The sequence below is a fragment of the Stigmatopora nigra genome, chromosome 11 (assembly GCF_051989575.1).
Source record: "Stigmatopora nigra isolate UIUO_SnigA chromosome 11, RoL_Snig_1.1, whole genome shotgun sequence".
Lineage (NCBI taxonomy): Eukaryota > Metazoa > Chordata > Actinopteri > Syngnathiformes > Syngnathidae > Stigmatopora > Stigmatopora nigra.
In genome coordinates, this window is record NC_135518.1 from 14013859 (window position 1) to 14032036 (window position 18178).

Below are 18178 nucleotides of genomic sequence, written 5' to 3' on the forward strand. Positions count from 1 at the left end.
AAGATGACAAGTCAATTGGTGATGATTAATCTTTGTTTTTAGCTTACTTGGCTGTGCCGCCCTCTGGCCTGTTCCACCTGTAAACATTTTGACAAAATATAGTGTTACACATGGATAGGTTGCTCAGGATCCCCTGACTTCAACCCCAATGAGAACTGTATGATTTCATTTTAATGTATTTTATAGAAAGAAAAATATATGTACATTTTTTTAATGTTAAATAAAGAAAATAAACTGTTCGTTTAGTTAATGTTAAAAATAGTGTTACACACAGATAGTTTGGTTAGCATCCCCTGACTTCAACCCCAATGAGAATTGGAGGATTACATTTTAATGTATTTTGTAGAAAGAAAAATCTATGTAAAAATAATAATAATAAGGAAAATAAATGGTTAGTTTGGTCAGTATCCCCTGACTTCAACCCCAATGAGAACTTTGGGATTGAATTGTAATGTATTTTGTGGAAAGAAAAATGTATGTAAAAAATTAAGTACTGAATACGGAAAGAATCAGTTAGTTTGGTCACCATCCCCTGACTTCAACCCCATTGTGAACTACTGCGTTTCATTTTAATATATTTTGTAGAAGGAAAAATACAAGTAAAAATAATAATAATAAGGAAAATAAATGGTTAGTTTGGTCAGCATCCCCTGACTTCAACCCCAATGAGAACTGGAGCATTGCATTTTAATGTATTTCGCAGAAAATACTTTTGCAATGTAGTGATCTTGCTAAAATAAGTTCACGTTAAGATTAAAATATCTTTGTGTTTATGTTGCAGGAAAAAGATGAAGACTAACAGTATGTGACCAGAATGTGACATCCTTCACCAAACTTGTTGAAAAGCATCACAGGTTAGAAAATAAATAGAATATGTACTCACTTTCTATCCTGGGGGTCAGTATCACAAAATGTGACTGTGTTGCAGGGGTAGTGGCGTCGGAAAAACAGCCTAAAAAACAAAAAACACGTCAATAAGCAAGGAAAAAATACTTCAAAATCCTATTGAAACACAAATACTGCTCAAATGCGATTTTTAAGGTCTGAAAAGTAATACTTTTTGGTTGATTGTTTGGGGAAAAAAACCAAAAATGGTAAATTGGAAATTAGCAAACAGCAGAAAGTGGTCAAAAAATAAATAACAGGCTAAAATATTTAAATATTTAAGATATTGGACATACTTTCTATGGTTGTCCGTCAACGTGATGCCTTGCGAGGACACCTTGAAATGCACCACGGTGGCGCTAGAGAGAGCGCCACCCACCGCCATGGTTTGGGAAATGGCCTTGGCGATGGCCTGGGGTCCCGTCAACGACTCCATGTCCACCGAGTTGATGTAGAGAACGTTGCATGCTGGGATTGATGAAGATAATCCAGACTTAAATTCAATACATTCAATCTCAATGCACACATGCACACTTTGGCCTTCCCGTCATTAGTGCGCATGCTCCATTGAAGACATTGAAGACATTGAAGACATTTTGACGAAGGAAATCCATCCAAGTCATTCCGTAAAAGCGAGGGTGCCGTGTTGTACAACAGTGGTTCTCAAACTCCAGAAAAAAAAATGTGTTTTTCTGCATATATTGATTATTTACTATCGTTAAGGGTACTGAATGAGTTAAAGATTATGGAAAAATGATTGAATATGACAGTAAACTATGTTTTATGTCAATTTTATATTTATAGGTGCCGCTTTAAGATGAACTTGGACGGAAATTGCATATAAGGGGCACTTAAAAGTCTTAAATTTTCTCCAAAATAGACAGTGCGCCTTATAATGCAGTGCGCCTTATATATGCGAAAAAATATGTTATTCATTGACAGTGCGCCTTATATTAGTGAAAATATGGTAGTTTGAGAACCCCTGTTACACAGTTTGTACAAGTTAAGAGACAAAGTGGTCTTGAACAAAGTTAATTTAGGAAAAAACATGACATTTCCACATAAAATATTAAAAAACGGCAGACATATAGGATGCAGATTTCAAATGCAGGTTTCCAAAATGCACTTAAAGTGCACTGGGTTTTACCATGGGATTCAGCGGAGGGCCTCTGCACTGGGATAACAAGGACGGCCACTTATCAGAATGATTTAAACTCAATAATTACCGTATTTGAACTAGATATGATAGATGTGGATTTGTTTAATTAATGTATACCTGCTCCTTGTTTTAGTCTGTCTGCCACTGGATTAGTTTTGACAACTTCTGGCTCTTCCTCAAGAAGATCTGTTAGAGAACCAAGGTTTAGGTTACCACGGTATTAAACTTTGACAATGCAAAAAAATGATTTAATTAATTTGCAGACCCGTGGTAGGAATGAGAAGTTTGCAGGGCAAGGCCAGAGGCGTGATGGCATGTTGATAGACCAAAGCGGATAGGCAGCCTAAATAGAAGACAAACACAAGTTGTTTTTGAATCTGGTCTTTCACACAGATCATAATTAATCCGTAAACTAATTCCCATGGCGAATTTATATGGCGTGATTTAGACTGAGTCCTGTTTTAAGGAAATGTCCGCTTACCAAAGTAGGGTTCGTTGGGGCAACCCTTCAGTTTGACACCCTTAGGACTGCTCTCTATCAGAAAATGTCTGACTAGCTCATTGGTGATGTCCCCTGTTAAAATAATCACAACAAAAATACTTGATTTTCGCAAAAATGTAGCGTTTACATCGTATGTATCATCTTGAATAAGTCCAACTCTTGTTGACGAATTTTAGAATCTTACCTTTCTTATTTTGATGCACTGTAGGTGGTGGTGAGGCGACCTTCATGGCCAGACCATAAGCCCCCTTGAACGAATGGCTATCCCGGATCACAAAGGCTCCTGGTTCTCGTTCTTTCAAGACGCCGATAGCTGAAACGGAGAGGATGCTTGTTCCCACATTTCTTTGGATGTGAAGACTGTGTCGTAGCTTACCTTGGTCTCTGGATATTTCAGGTTTGTACCAAAACTTTGACGTATCTTGGACAAACTTTACATTCAGTCTGCTTTCCGGACCGCCATCTGCAATATAACATGTTTATTTCAGAAGTATGCAAACAGTCGATGCTAAGAAACAAGTATAATTCTACATAGTATGTAAAATCCAACGTTAAGTTATTAGAGGTTTGGACATACTGTTAAAAGTTGTCTGACTGTATCTGTGACCGGTAGGAAAGGGCAAGAAGATATTTTACCAGGCATGTTGAAGCGTGAGAAGTCCGACAGGGTGTGGAAGTAGCTAGGATTGCTCGACCCGTTTACAGGGGATACCATCATTCCGTTTAGGGAGCTGTACGACATGGCGTTCTGATTGGGTCTATCGCCACTGGACATTCGTCTCTTCTCTGGAAGCTGAGGTTGAAAGGTTGGCGTTGTGCTCCCTTGTCGAAATCCTACACCCATCCCGGGCATTCCCGGATCCTGGTAGACTGCGGGAGAAACCGGGAAAGAGGGAGTAGGCGGTCCTTGGTATCCCGGAGAACTGCTTTGTCTGGAAAGGTTGCCATGCCGCTCGTCTGGAGTGGTGTAGCCACTGTGTACGGGGTGCCGGTCTAAACTCGGGCTACGTTGAGACATCTGGGACAATGACGGGTGGCGGCCGAGAACCGGACTTCCGCGGGATTGAGAAAGCGATGGGTGTCGGCTGACCACGGGGCTGCTGGGGATGGTTTGTCCCAAGGAGGTCTGTCTAGTGAGGATTGGACTTCTTCTGGACTCTTGCCCCATTGAGGCTTGTCGGGTGAGGACTACTTGGCCGCCCTGACTTCCCTGATACTGATAGTGTCCTAAACTGGGACTGTTACTGAAGCCCAGGATGTTGGTTTCAAAACCGTTGACTGTGGAAATGTTCTGACCCACCACGGAACTAGAACTTTCCTGATAAAGATTTGGATGCTTGTCCGGGAGAGGACTTTCCGTAGAGGAGGTAGGGACTCGAACCCGGCGTTGTAGTTCTGGAGTTTTCTGGACGATGACTGTTTTGGAGGGTTCCACGTAGACTGGTTGGATGGAATCGGGAGTCGTTCGGTTTATGGTTTGGGTGTAATGACCCGGACTGGAAACCATAGGAGTCGTGACACCCAGGTATTGAACGGAATCGGTGTGGGAGGCAATAGGAGGAGTTGAGGCAGGGTAGGACGGTGTTGCGTTGGAGTAGTTGCTCACAGCCGATTGAGTACGCAAACTGGAATCGGTGGTGGCTTGGGACGGAGTGCTGGAGTAGCTCTCGGTTATAGTTGGATCGCTAGAGGATGATTAAAAAAGTGTACTTAAGCCTCCAAACAAATACTCTCTGTATAATGAGTATTGGTGTACTAGGAAGGTTGTAGTATGTATTTAGGACTCACCCTGGTGAGGTCTGGATTGGGCTGCTACTTGACAACGGGGAGTTCAGGGTACGGGAAGCGGGACTTGGACTTCGCTGTTGTTCTGTGGTGTCTGCAGGACTTTGGGGGGTTGAGGGTTGTTCCTCAGGTGGAACTGCTGACCTTGCGACAGATTCTACGTAGCTTCTGGGTGCTAATGGGAGAGAAAGGGTTTCATTGTAAGATAAGGACTTTCTGTATTTTGCGGTGTTGTTTACATATATGAGAAAATTTAAGTGTGGAATTGGAGGAGTGGATGGTACGAAGGGATGGGGTGGACAATTTAGCATCTAGTTAATATAGATGCTTACCTTCTCCATCTTGAATAAACTCATCCTCTGAGGAGCATCAATGGAGGTAATCCAGAGAAACAAATTATTGTCAAAGCGCAGAAAATAGAGGTGTTGGAATATCTGTTTTTTTGTGTATGTAGGAACAGGCAATACAAATTCAAAAGGTACGAGTCTAGAAGGATTTTAGATTTTCTTATTAGAAAGAATATATGCCATGTCAGTTCTGTATTTGGATATTCATCAGGAAAATGTTTTCAGGTTATCGTCATATATAAAATTTGGGAAATTTCTCAACCCACCTGAGCCAGTTTGATTAAGCAAGAGTTCTGCAGGGTTGTGGGGTTTTAACCCCAACGCCGAGAGTGGAGTCTTGGCAAGACCCGGAGGGGACCGGCCTATAATCAATAAAAATGAATTCATTATTACTCCATGCATGTTTTATTTAGCAAGCTAAAACTGCAATATTGGCAGCAAAATTGCTTACTTAGACGACCAACATTGCATTCTCTAAGAGTCAACATATTATAATACTACAATATTTAGGATATTTATGGAGATTTATAGTCATGCTTCATGCTCGGATGGAGGAAGCAACACATGCAACATCACATCAAAATCAACAGAATATGTATTCTAATCTGCATTATGCCTTTAAGGTACTTTTTACAGTGGGATTACTCAAATGTTACTGCTAAAAGACCACAGTAATCCCTCGAATTTTGCAACTTTAACTTCAACGGTTTTGCGACATTGCATATTTTTTCTGGATAATTTTTCAAATTAAACTATTTTTAAGTTTTTTCAGTTCATAAAAATGTGAAAATTTACGCTGAAACTCAAAGCACTGAAGTATTTTTAATTTTTTTTTTTTTGCAGTGGCTTTGTCTGGTCTACAAAAATGGCAGCCAAAAAGCAGATGACGACAGCACACAGAGCAGCAGAGTGCAAACAATCTACTTTTTAACACTGTCGTCTGACTTCTGGAACTTGTAAGTCAATGCTCGTGGTGTGGTGTTATTCCTTTTCGCTATTCTGTTATGTTTACTGGTGGCGCTCTCGTGCCAAAGCAGTGCAAGGCTGGGTACTTAATTCGGAATGTAGGCTACTTTTCCTATTTAGTTGGGTACACACATACCAATACACATACTTTTGTCATTCCCAATTTATATTCAAAATATAAGTTTATGCCCATATTAAGACACAAGCCCTGTTGTGGTTCTATTTTATATATTGCTAATCTCATGAGGAAAAACTATTATGTTCTACACCCATTACATAAATCAAGAGTTTTCTTCTAAATTAAATATTTCACATGACAAATAATGGAACTAGTAAAACTAAAACCCAGTATTTTTAACGTATTTTCTTATTTTTCTAATGTTCTACATTAAAATACAACTATTAAATAAAAAAAATGGCTCAAAATTCATTAAAAACCCAGTTCCTGAACAATAAGTGTTTTTTAATGTTCTTCTACTATTTTTTTCTCTAGTCTGGATGCTCTTTATTACAACTAAAACTTGTAAAAAGCCGATTTTTGTTACTTCCCATTGCTATTTGGTTGCTTTAAGCCCCCCAGAGCCTATATTAGCACACACTAACTCTCAAGATAGTAAACATATATATGTGTACCCCGCTAAAATGATTACACAGGCAGGAATAGGACACTGGGTAGGGTAGGTAGAGTGACCGTACATGGTTGACATGGACTTGGGACTTGGAACTTAGGAACGGAGACGTGCAAAAACCCACTTACCACAGCAAAACATTCCCCTCTTACGGTTTCTGTGGGCTAGGTGCACAAAAGTCTAAATGGACACTTGGTAATGTGATTTGTGGACTAGATTTAATAACCAAAACATCTGGTGTCACATGTACCAGCCAATGAAAGGACACTGCTACTTTCACCACTTTGGCTATTTACAGAAAAGCTATTTATAGTTAACTTGCTATACAAGTTAACTGCATTGTAAAAATCAATGCACAGCCGTGGTAGAATATTTAAAAAAAAAACCTGCATTGGTTTGCTATGAGTTTCCATTTTCAAGTGTAATAATCCATTGTCTGTGGAACTAAATTTTAAGAGTTTTGCACATTGTTTTATTATGTTTTGTCAATGTATGCATTCGCTCCACAGTCCCAGCCAGAGGGGAAACTTACAAAGGTTGAAGTAAGGGGTTTGTGGTGAGGTGGGGAAGGCAGGGGTTTGGGGATGCACCTCACCACCAAATGTGGGGGTTGGACTGCTTGGACACTCATCCGTACCCTCGTAGGCTTCTCGGTAGCTGTGCATGTGTCTCTGATGGGGAGAAAATCATTAGAAAAAGTCATATCTAATGTAAATAAGGTCCTTTTAGAGCATTGAAAAATACACACATGACATAGTGCTGGCAAATGTGGGGCTCTCGAGCCTTATACGGCTCCCGGACTAAATTTGCTGCTTATATTTTGTATATATTGGGTGTCTTTGTCTCGTTTAATGGTTCGATTATTTTGATTCTCTCTTAAAATATACTCCAATTCATTAGAGTTCATTAAAAACAGATAAAAAATGTTTGTTTCAAAAATAATTTGGCATATTAGGCACTTATTTTCATTCTCTCTTTAAATATACTTCAATTTATCCTAGCTCATTAAAAATAAATCATAAATGTTTTTGTTTAAAAAATAATTTGGCAGATTTGGCGAATAAGCAAAATAAAAATAACATATTTGCAATTAGTATTGATTTAGTGTCTTGTATAGTTGCTTCAATAAGAGTTTGTCAAAAGTTAAAGCACGTGTTCTGGTAAAAATAATGCCAATATGTTTCTTATTGTCGTTTTTAATTCCTAGCCAGGTCCAGATACCGTAAAAATCAACAACAAAAAACAAACACTACCTCCTTGGGTCGTCCACCAGGGTTCATAGCAATGGCGTTGACGAACTCCGGCGAAACGCAACGAACCGGAGAACGAACTTGGACATCGGAGGAAGGACCATCGTCCGTACCGTCACTCGTGATTCGTCCACGAGACAAAACCGCTGACTCATCTGGGGACATTGCACGTGAGTGGACGCCTGGAAAGGATAAACAAATATGACTTGACAAGAACTGAGAATTAATCAACCGCTGTTTGAGGACTTCAAAATGCAATCATAGTTGCTAATTCAATTTTTTCTCTTAATCCAAGATGGCCACCCCGAGGAAAGGAGATAAACAACGCAAAGTCCATTTCTCCAGAAAAACACAGGTATTTGTCATGCTATTAATTTGAAGATTTAAGATTTTTCATGCAAAGAAAAGGCACACAGATGTATGGATTAGAAGTTAAAGGAACACTGCAAAAAGTGTTGGCAGAAAAACGGGTGAACCAACCCAGAAACAAACGAGAAGGGCTTTGCTCAGAATGGGAAGAAGAGGAAATACTGTTGACCCTTTGTGCACGTGCAGAGTATTCTGGGTAAACAAAATGAAAGGATAGTAAATGATGGAAAAGAAATATTGAGGTGGACCACAAAAAACTTAGAAAAACATGCTTTTCCCCCAATTTTTTTTAGTTATTTTCAATTCCAAAGGCTAACAAATACTGTGAAATTAACTGGAGTTGAGAAACGATACTTGATTCCGACCTACAAATATCCGAGAGTCTTTTTCGCATTTTTTAAAATGATATAACGTTATTTTCTGTGGCTTGTTGTTTTAAAGTTGTAATAAAGACAGGCTCAATCTGAGCAAAGATGGCAGCCATACTTCCTGGTGACTATTTGAGTTTGAACAGATGTGTTTTGGACTTCAGGAAGTCCAAAGAACTGTTCCTGTCTGGTTCTGAACCATACTCGCACTTCCTTATGGGAAATGAGATTAAGAGCGTTGAATTTATGATACGGACTATGTCAATATTATTTTTTGCTACCCACTTTGACAGCCAGCTTTTGGGAAACAATACACTAGAAGTGGTGAGAAAATACCAGACTATTTTTTTTACCTGCTACTCTTTGGGCCACCAGTCCTTCAACGTTAAAGACTTCATCCGAATCACAAGCCCTGGAAGTGGGTGAGGATCCAACACTAGAGTTTCTTTGGAGCTCAAAGACTTCAGAGTTGGTCTGGAAGGAGTCAATCGCCTTGACTTGGGGTTGACCAATCGTAGAAACCGGTAATGAAGGACTTGGACTTTGCAATCCGAACGCGTTGGTCGACTCTGACGTACTTGGGGACTGATGACGGACTTTTGCGGACATTGGGGGAGTGTCTACCTCGTAGATGGCTCGGCTTTGGTCCGGAGTAAAGGCTGGTTGTGTGGTGACTACTTGGGTTTCTCTTAGAGGAGCGCTTTGTGACTTGGGTATGAAAGTACGAGTCGGTTCCAGGTCCAACATGAGTAGATTTAGCGTCTCGATTGACTTCTCAATCTCTTCCTGGGAAGTGCTGTGGCGTTGAGGGAACTGTGGAAGACTCTGGTGAACCGTTGGCATGCTTACAGAAGATGGCGTTGTCCCAAAAGTGAGTCCTTCAGTTAAAGGCTCTTCGGGTACGCCGAATCGTTGCCAGATATTGAGACCACGTTGGACTGCTTCTTTGCTACTGGTAGTCCGGGCAGGAGCTGGTGGCATGGACTGAGTATCCGAAGTAGACCGGTATAGATTCTGAGTCGCCATGTAGTCGGAGGCTTGAACCGAATCATGAGTCAGTTTGTCCTTGATGCAGATTTGCGAGGACGTAGTATCCGTTGGACTTTCCGCAACACTACGTTCCAGATACGGTACGTGGTCTTGCCCGTTGATTATGGTTTCCGATTGGTAGTAAAGATCCGCCGGTGTGGCTCGGCCATCGGTAGACGAGAAAGTCCCCAGACTGTCAACGCTATTAGCTTTCTGGCTGTTGGGTAGTTCGTCATCTAAGATGTCTGTTTCGCGGTCTATACTGCGGTGACCGTTTACGTGGATTTGAGCGGGAACTCGGTGGAGGGTCCCTCCAACATCCGTTGTTGGGGAGGTCCGGTACCCTTGGCGATGCATAGGTCCTTCCAAGCCACCCAAGAGCTGTTCGAGCTCCTGTTTTTCCTGCTGGCTGATTGGTTGTTGGTCCTGTTGGTCTGTTTGGGGTGTCTTTTCGATGGTTGGGACACTGGGAAGGTTCGTAGTGGAATGGGCAGTGGTTACTTCGTCAGTTTTGTCCGTTTTGATGGACGCCGTGGAGTTGCCCGAATCGCTGCTCACGGACAAGGCGTGGTCTACGACAGGGAGGGTGTGTTCGATTGTAGTTGTTGGGATCCCGTTGGTTGGAACTGTCCCGTCGAGAGATTCTTTTTTGCGGACTTTGGCGTAGAGACTCCCGTCCAGAGGTCCTTGGGTGTGGATGACTTCTGCAAAAAAAGATAGAGGGATGGTCAGGGTTTGGGAACAAATGAAGGATTGTTTGGGATTTGCTAATGATGTGGAGGAGGATACATGGGGAAGTGGGTTTGGTCATTGGTTGGCAGTTCATAGGCAGATTATGGCTATTTTTTTATGATTTGGGGAAATGAACAAGATCTGTGGCATTTAGGGTGGGAAAATGGACTTGTTTGACATCAAGTTAATGCGATAAATTAAAATAATGTTGAGGGATGCATTGCTGGTTGTTTGGATTAATATTAAGAAAGAGAGTTTGGGTAGTAAACAAGCATCTGATTTTGATCAATAAATGGATATGTTAGATTTTGCTGTTTGTGTTTGAGGAAATTAATGTAAAGTTGGGCTAAGTGTTTCATCTATGTTGTTGTTGTCTTATGATTGTAGTTTAACCACTGCAAAGCATTTTTTTAGATAGGAATAACTTTTAGTTTTTGTGAAAAATTCTTGGATTTTTATCATTTTTTCCATTTTTATGTGAACTAATATGTTTGAGATTTTTAGGTTATTTTATTAAGACTTGTCGTAGCTATCACAGTAGTTTCCTCTTGTAGAAAAGTGTATCAACACAAATACGCACTACATTTTGACTTTTTTCCATTAGAATGTGGTATTATTTCATCAAATTCCCAATTTCACAATTACCATACGTAACTAAAGGCAAAAATAATACATATAAAACACAGCCATGTAACTTAAGGTAAAAAAATGACTTTGAAAAATACATAATTCACTCCATTTCAACATTTGATAGACATATAAATACACTCTGTCTCTACATCCATTTTTAAACCCATGTTAAACACAAAATAAAGAAAACATCACCATACCTTATTCCCTCTGCTTAAGAAGCCCATTCCAACTCCAAATTAACCTACCCAAACTGCTCTTCTTACCACAAATTAATCTTCCCCTACCTGTTGAAGCACTGGATGACAACCTCAAACTAAATCCTACACCAGAATCCCCAACAAGAAAAAATCCGCTACTCTATCAGTCTTCTATTTGGCCCTCCCACTCCTCCCAGTCTCACCATCTCTCTGTCCGTCTGAATGGAGAGTGCAAAGACTCCAGCCCACTCCTCATTGACTTTTGCTTCTGTGGGAGGTCCGTGACAGCTTTTTGACGGCGCCTTAGGAGGGTGTTGCCAAAAAAGTACAGTGCTTTGACTGTCGTAGAGTAGAACATATGTCCCATTGGGTTTTGCAGGGGGAAAACACTAAGCCCATGGCCCCTACAAATGTACTGCATGTTAATGTCCAGACTGACATTTATGCACGTTAGTACACACATAGTGGAGACCATTGGTATCACGGCAACGTGAAAGTGGAGAACGCCATTGGTGGAGTTCCAGAAGCCATTATGTGGGGACTCAAACACCAAAAGTCATGTTTTTGAGTCACTTTTACGCAAGTTAGAAAGTTTACAATAAGACAAGGAAATGTGATCCTTTGTTGTTGATAAGATCTAAGCTAACATAAACGGATTGTGTAGGAAAATATGTTTTAATTTGAACCAAATCCTGAATTTTGACGATGTTTTGAAGTCACAACCCTAAAAATGTACTGTTTTCCATTGCATTTTTTTAAATTAAGTTTTTTATTCATAGCCTAAGAAGTGTTTTTAACACATTTTAATCTCTCATAATGAGTTTGGCAGTTCAGTAAATGTTGGATTTGTTTTTACTTCACTTCATTTTTATTGAATATATTTTTTAATGACTGCTTATCATTGGCAAAGCTTTAAATCTGACTGTACTGGATTCAATTGGCATAGCCCACGTCTTCCAAACATTAGTATACAGAAACTTTTAGTGTGGATCTAAACAACTGAGTATTTGTTATATTTAAAAATAACATTATCATCTTAAAAGATAATTTCTTAAATTTAGGGCCAACAAAGATCATTTCTTAATAATGAAACCTGCTTCTTTGTCAACTTATTAGTGTGAGGGATTTTTTTTACATAAAGACCCATAAACAACTCATTTTTTAAATATTATTACATACTCCAAATTTAAAAGTAAAAATACACAAGCATGTGTACCTTTTTTGGTCATTTCCCCACTTTTAAAGTACAAAACCTCTCACCTCTGACCATATTTGACCAAACCAGTTAGCAAAGACACTATATACCCCTATCAAAAGAGCCACATGTGGCTTCCAAACCATATCTTCTCTCCTACAGTCACTTTCACTAATAAAAACCGAAAGACCCCAGTTCAGTCCATACGGCATGACACCCCTCCTGGCCTTTAAGAAACTCAAATCCATACCATAATACTCGTAGGACTACTTTTTTGTCAAGTACATGTTTTTGTTACAGTTTTAGCCAATGAACCTCTGACCTAGAGAACTCACATTTGTAGATGTGTGATGTATTAGTGAGTTTTTCCCTCCCCAGGAGGCACATTTCTTATTTACGCTCCACTAGTTTAAGAAGGGAATGTCAGCCCAGGTCGACCCCGTGACGTTCGGCCATTACATAACAAGTGGAGAGGGTAGACCGTGACAACGTTTGGTTACGGTTGTTCTTTGTCGGACAGATTTTTTTTAAAAAATGGCGGTGAATAATGTACAATGATCCGTCCCACCTGGAAACTCCCATATCCTCTCGTCTAGACAGTCGGAGATAAAGCTGACTAAAAGCACGGTGAAGGATTAAAGGTGAACAGAACGTAGGTGGAGTTTGTTGCCAGATATTTTAAGGTCTGAGGAGAAGGAGGAGGAGGCAGATGGTGCGAGTGTTTGACCTTTTAATCTCTGAACTTTGAACTCTAGAGGAACAGAACACGTTAAGGAGCGGAAATAGCACGTGTTTGATGCCAGAAAACGGTTCTGAGAACAATGTGGTGGTGTTTTTAAGCATTTGGGGGCTTCAAGAAACTGGTTAATTAGAATGAGGACATTGAGGGTGATATGAAATTACTCAAGACTTAAATTAGGGCAAAGAAGATACTAGGTTTTAGACGAGATATTGGCAAACTATGGCCAAAGGGCTACATGTAACAAAGTGTTTATTTTTGTCCAGTTCTTCATATGTAGGAGATACTTCTAAATGATGAGGTTAGCTACTTTGAAATTCACTGGAGCTTGGCGGACTAAATTTATCGCTAAAATGATTCCGAAGCAAATGTGAGTACAGGGCAGAAAGCTAAGTGGTTCTTGAAATATTCATCGAGGTAGCGTATTGGTAAATCAATGGTTTTGAGTACACTTGGATTTCATTTGGAAGGGAAGAACTTTCAAAAGTCGGAAGATAGATGATAATAAAACTATTCTAAATCTAAATTTTTCTTACCAAACACTTTACAGGGGGAAAGTATTGATAATTCCAACTTTGCACATGTTATACTTGTCTTGGTGTCTACCCTGTGAGTCTTAGACAATCAGTTAAAGGTCTACCTTGCCTCACCAGTCCGAGACAGCTCAGATAACGACACCCTAGCCCTCAATTGACTCCACATAGGATAAGGTTGATAGAAAAATCATTGAGTTCCACAAAACCAAAGGGTTATGTTGACCAATAGAAATAGAAAAGTCAACCCGAGCTATCTCTAGAAGAAAGACCATCCATTTCTAGACCCTAGAGCGGTCGCCACTCAGCCATAGTGTACACAAAGCGACAGGCGACCATTCATACTCACAACCAGACTTCCACCAACAGGAATCGAGCCCAAATCACCCACACCCAAGCCAGGCCAGCCAACCACTATCAGGTTTCTCCGAATAAGATTATCCCAAATGATTTACGCCCTTGTTTTGCGCCAATCTTTGCGACAAACATCATTTTCTATGACACTTTCTGTCTTTACACAACAAACGTTTGGCATTTGTGGCTAGACTGACCAAGTAAAGATAAACAACAAAACAAGACATGACTGATAGTGAGTGGTTAACAGTGTCTGGCCCACAGCTGTGTCCACGGTTGAAGCCACAGACCATTCGTACATTCCTGACATAAACCCTTCACAATATTACTTCTAAAACACAACTCGATCTATCAAATAAAAACTTTACACGGCCTCAAAAAAAATGAAATTCTCTGGAAAAACACATCTATAACTAAACATCGGTTTCTATTGCACGCTAAGCAGACCACGACTATAAATGCTCAAAATCGTAGACAATGACAACAGCAATTCTGCAATACTCTCGTCTTCTTTGCGCAGCAGCAATCATATGGCGCGCAGTAAACAAAATCCAATTATTGTTTTTTTTAACCCCTTTCCCCATGATGGCGCCGTTTACATGGCAGCCAGTGGTAGTAGCTCTGTCCACTCTTATGTTTTTTGGTGTTTTACAGCATGTTTTACATGAAAAATTAGAAGGAACATTGTGTTTGTGTGTAAAATTTTGCCTCAAATCTCTTATTTTACAGTTTTGGCTGATTTTCAAAAGGAGAGACGACTTGTTTAGACTCCAAGCAGACTAAAGCTCCCTAAACATCGGATAGAGTCTCCGTTTACTGCCAACAAAAGTCAAGAAATTTCCTCTAAGGTAATTCCATATTTTAAAAAAAATAATATCAGCTATATATAAAGATATAATGAGCATTGTGGAAGACTGAAGGCAGTGGCCCCAACAAGCTTGAACCGATGCCAAAGTGCCGGTCTCGTTGGCTTGACAACCCGGCTGCCCTCACGACCATAAAGAAGGCAGACTGTGACTTTGGCCTAATCAAGCTTGAAAGACAAAAGTCTTTGGTTTCAAAATAAGTCACCAAACACATTGGCAGGGAAAAGACAACAACCTTGTTTTTTCCTTAGCTTGCCCATTTCAAAACAGCTGAATTGACAGAATCAATAGATTCGAACGCCAGACTATATCTGTCCTTCCAGAAAATGTCCACTCGATACTAATGTACCCAAAGGACTGCGAGTAATAATAAACTGTAAGGCACTTATGTCAAAGTGGTGGCCCGGGGGCCAAATCTGGCCCACCGCATCATTTTGTGCGGCCCGAGAAAGTCAATGATGAGTGCTGACTTTCTGTTTTAGGATCAATTTCAAATGAAGAGTATAGATGTATATTAAATGTCCCGATTTTCTCCCTTTTAAATCAATAATTGTCATTTTTTAATCGTTTTTTCAGTTTTTAATTCAAAAATAATTTTGTAAAACCTAAAAATATATAAAAATAATAAATATTGTTTTAGATCTATAAAAAAACTGAATATTCAGGGCTTTTAATCCAGTTATTTTAATCCATTTATATAAAAAATCTAAATATTATATCTAAAATGGACTTTTTTAATCCAGGGAACAATTCTGTTTTTCTCCTATTCCTTAATAACAAGATAAATTAACGCAACTAAATATTTTCTCATCTTCTCATAGCTAGTTTTAGATATTTTCTTACCATTCCTTATGTCACATTGACCATCGTTTTAAGAAGACTACTATATAAGAACCAGAGTATCATTTAAACACAGTAAACCTCCCGGGAAGAGAATGGGAGGAGACCAATTCTATTTTAGCGAATTCTATTTCCAACTTCCACCTCATATGGCATCATGGCCGATAGCCAAGGCAACCTTTGACATTTGTCTTCACGATAAAAATATAGAGAAGAAACCTCCGCCAATGTTATTTCACTTGCAAAAATGTGATAATTCAGCCAATGAAAACTTTAAACCTGTTCTCAATTGACTTACCTGTATAAATGAAAACAACATAGATAATTATATACTAGAACGAGTACCGGCACTATAAACAGAATGTTGCTTCCATCAAGGAAAGCGACATTTAAGGGCGTAAAGTGACCCTGATTCGATGAACTGGGCCATTCATGCCTGTGGCAAAGAAAGAATGCTAAATGTGTAGAGTTTTGAGAAGCAGCAGAACCGCAAGACATTTTGGGTTCTGTGAGGTTAAACTGTGGCCACGAAAGAATTAGCGGTACTTTGGTTCTGCTCCCTTTAAAAAAGGCCACCACATCTCGCACATTGAAGACAATAAACATGACCCGATGATGTCGTTTCCTCAGCTTCTGGGGGTTGTTTTGTTTTATAAAGCATGTGGTTTTCAGTGACTTTAATGGTTCATGTTATATTTTCTGGATGTAGATGAGTACAATATGGGTGGTTGAGCGTGACCGGACGTTTGGTCGCTGGTCTTTTGGTCACCGGCCAAATGGTGACAGAGTTTACTGTTGAAACCAGCTCTCAAAATTATATTTATGAGAGAGAGTTTAATATCTAAGTACTGTTTAATATCTAAGTACTGTTGAATATCTAAGTACTATTTAATAACTAAGTATTGTTTAATATCTAAGTACTGTTTAATATCTAAGTACTGTTTAATATATAAATATCTAAGTACTGTTTAATATCTAAGTACCGTTTAATATCTAAGTACCGTTTAATATCTAAGTACTGTGTAATATCTAACTACTGTTTGATATCTAGGTACTGTTTAATATCTAAGTACTGTTTAATATCTAAGTACTGTTTAATATCTAAGTACTGTTTAATATTTAAGTACTGTTTCATATCTAAATATCTACTGTTTTCAACAGTACTTAGATATGAAACAGTACTTAGGTATTAAACAGTACTTAGGTATTAAACAGTACTGAGATATTAAACAGTACTTAGATATTAAACAGTACTGAGATATTAAACAGTACTTAGATATTAAACAGTACTTCATCCAGCATAGTAAAAGTCATCTAGCATATAGTTAGTCCATTGCTGACCTTCTGATGTGTCTTCGTTATTCTGATTGAAGTTCTCGTAAGAATCCCAGCGAATCAACGGATCTTGCGTGTTGTAATCCACAGAAACGCTGGGCCCGTTCTCTAGGTGATCCATTCCTTGACCAGAGGTTCGAATAGACAAGAATACACATATGAATCTCCTCTCCTACTTAAAACAATCATTAAAACGAAAACCTATGACGTTAAACATACGCAATAGCCACGCAAAACAAGGACAAAGTACTTTGATTCTTACCATAAATCTTCTCAGGGCCAAAAGAAAAGATAAACTCCACTTTGCCATATTCTGGAAACCTCTCATCTGCAAAAAGGAAATGTTAAATATGGTTAGAAGACATGCTTTTTCTAAAAATGTAGTAATCTGTTGGGCCTACCTTTGAAAGTCTCATCCAGCTCATTCTTGCCAAAGACCACCCCCAAATCGTGAACGGCACACGTGTGGAACTGAACCCGGAATATAACGTCCCGGTTTGAACCCCGATAACGCTTGTGGTAACATTTGAGCTGGAAAAAAAAGTCATTGGATGATATTTAACAAGTACCACTACATTATTTCCAGAAAAATCCTTGAAATGGCTACTGTAGCGTCATAGTTTCCAACATATTTGGAGCCTAATTTGTTTGACAAAAACAGGCCAGCTCCCCCACTGCCTATTTTATGGCCCCATGTTTTTCTGCAAATGTGAAATACTACCATAAACTTGCTCATTAAAGTACCCTCCTACTACACTGGTGGCCATTATTTTTTGGGAAAAACATAACTACGAACATCCACGTTTGATTGACCTTACCAAAATGTCTCCTTTCAGAAGTAATCCGGGTTCAATGGTGATGCAGATACTGGTTTGACTGTCCCCTTGAACGTTACTACAAGAGAAAAAAAAAGGTAAGAGTATTTCATACTATTACTACAAGTACTTTGTTGGTGGCTGAGGGCTAATAGGGTACATGTGAGGGAGAAAAATGAGAAGGAATGCCGTGTAGTGGCTTCAGGGGGGACATTAGAAGTAAAAACTTGGTCATTTTAACACGTTTACTGTAAAAACAGAGTCCGGATTGTAACCTTCCTTCCTCTTACTGGTCATAAACCACCAACGGGTGACTGAAATCTAAATAATTTCTTTTTTTGTAGTGTTGGTTTTAGTTATTTAGCGGAACAGTAAAATAAAAGTTAGTGGAAAGACTATCTGGGAAGCCGTTATGATGTTATGTTGTGCTACATTAAAGGAGTTTTCTATTTTAAAGACCTTATAAAGGAGTCATTCTCCGTCTTTATAAAATAATCTTTAAACTAAGTTCATTTAGTCAATAAATGTTTAGCTTTAGTATATTTTTTTGGCATAAAATTAGTAAAAAAAAGTTTTTAAGGCTGTTTCACTGATTTGCACAAATATTGGGATCATTTTTGTGTATATACCCACAAAAAAATCTTATTAGG

The 18178-nt window shown here is 39.1% G+C and overlaps 1 protein-coding gene and 2 long non-coding RNA genes across 4 annotated transcripts in view; 2 read left to right on the forward strand and 1 right to left on the reverse strand.

The window, feature by feature from the left end:
* The window catches only part of LOC144204171 (uncharacterized), a 70219-nt gene extending 69389 nt beyond the window's left edge, over nucleotides 1-830 (forward strand). For both annotated transcript variants that reach the window (XR_013327841.1, XR_013327840.1), the window contains exon 4: nucleotides 782-830. This is a non-coding gene — a long non-coding RNA (uncharacterized LOC144204171). The remainder of the gene's footprint in view (nucleotides 1-781) is intronic.
* tns1b (tensin 1b) overlaps nucleotides 1-18178 on the reverse strand; it is a 78142-nt gene that overhangs the window by 572 nt on the left and 59392 nt on the right. Inside the window, exons 14-33 of the mRNA XM_077727973.1 lie at nucleotides 17532-17607; nucleotides 17115-17244; nucleotides 16974-17041; nucleotides 16720-16840; nucleotides 8614-9993; nucleotides 7527-7705; nucleotides 6806-6944; nucleotides 4945-5040; nucleotides 4664-4690; nucleotides 4335-4506; nucleotides 3183-4231; nucleotides 2923-3009; nucleotides 2731-2859; nucleotides 2526-2618; nucleotides 2310-2387; nucleotides 2162-2230; nucleotides 2033-2059; nucleotides 1182-1353; nucleotides 884-952; nucleotides 48-77 (exon numbers count right to left, since the gene is read on the reverse strand). Of these exons, the coding sequence (XP_077584099.1) occupies nucleotides 48-77; nucleotides 884-952; nucleotides 1182-1353; nucleotides 2033-2059; nucleotides 2162-2230; nucleotides 2310-2387; nucleotides 2526-2618; nucleotides 2731-2859; nucleotides 2923-3009; nucleotides 3183-4231; nucleotides 4335-4506; nucleotides 4664-4690; nucleotides 4945-5040; nucleotides 6806-6944; nucleotides 7527-7705; nucleotides 8614-9993; nucleotides 16720-16840; nucleotides 16974-17041; nucleotides 17115-17244; nucleotides 17532-17607 (4191 nt within the window). The remainder of the gene's footprint in view (nucleotides 1-47; nucleotides 78-883; nucleotides 953-1181; nucleotides 1354-2032; nucleotides 2060-2161; nucleotides 2231-2309; nucleotides 2388-2525; nucleotides 2619-2730; nucleotides 2860-2922; nucleotides 3010-3182; nucleotides 4232-4334; nucleotides 4507-4663; nucleotides 4691-4944; nucleotides 5041-6805; nucleotides 6945-7526; nucleotides 7706-8613; nucleotides 9994-16719; nucleotides 16841-16973; nucleotides 17042-17114; nucleotides 17245-17531; nucleotides 17608-18178) is intronic.
* LOC144204172 (uncharacterized) lies at nucleotides 7819-17626 on the forward strand. The gene is made up of 3 exons (XR_013327842.1): nucleotides 7819-7878; nucleotides 14402-14520; nucleotides 17550-17626. It is a non-coding gene; the product is annotated as an uncharacterized LOC144204172 (long non-coding RNA).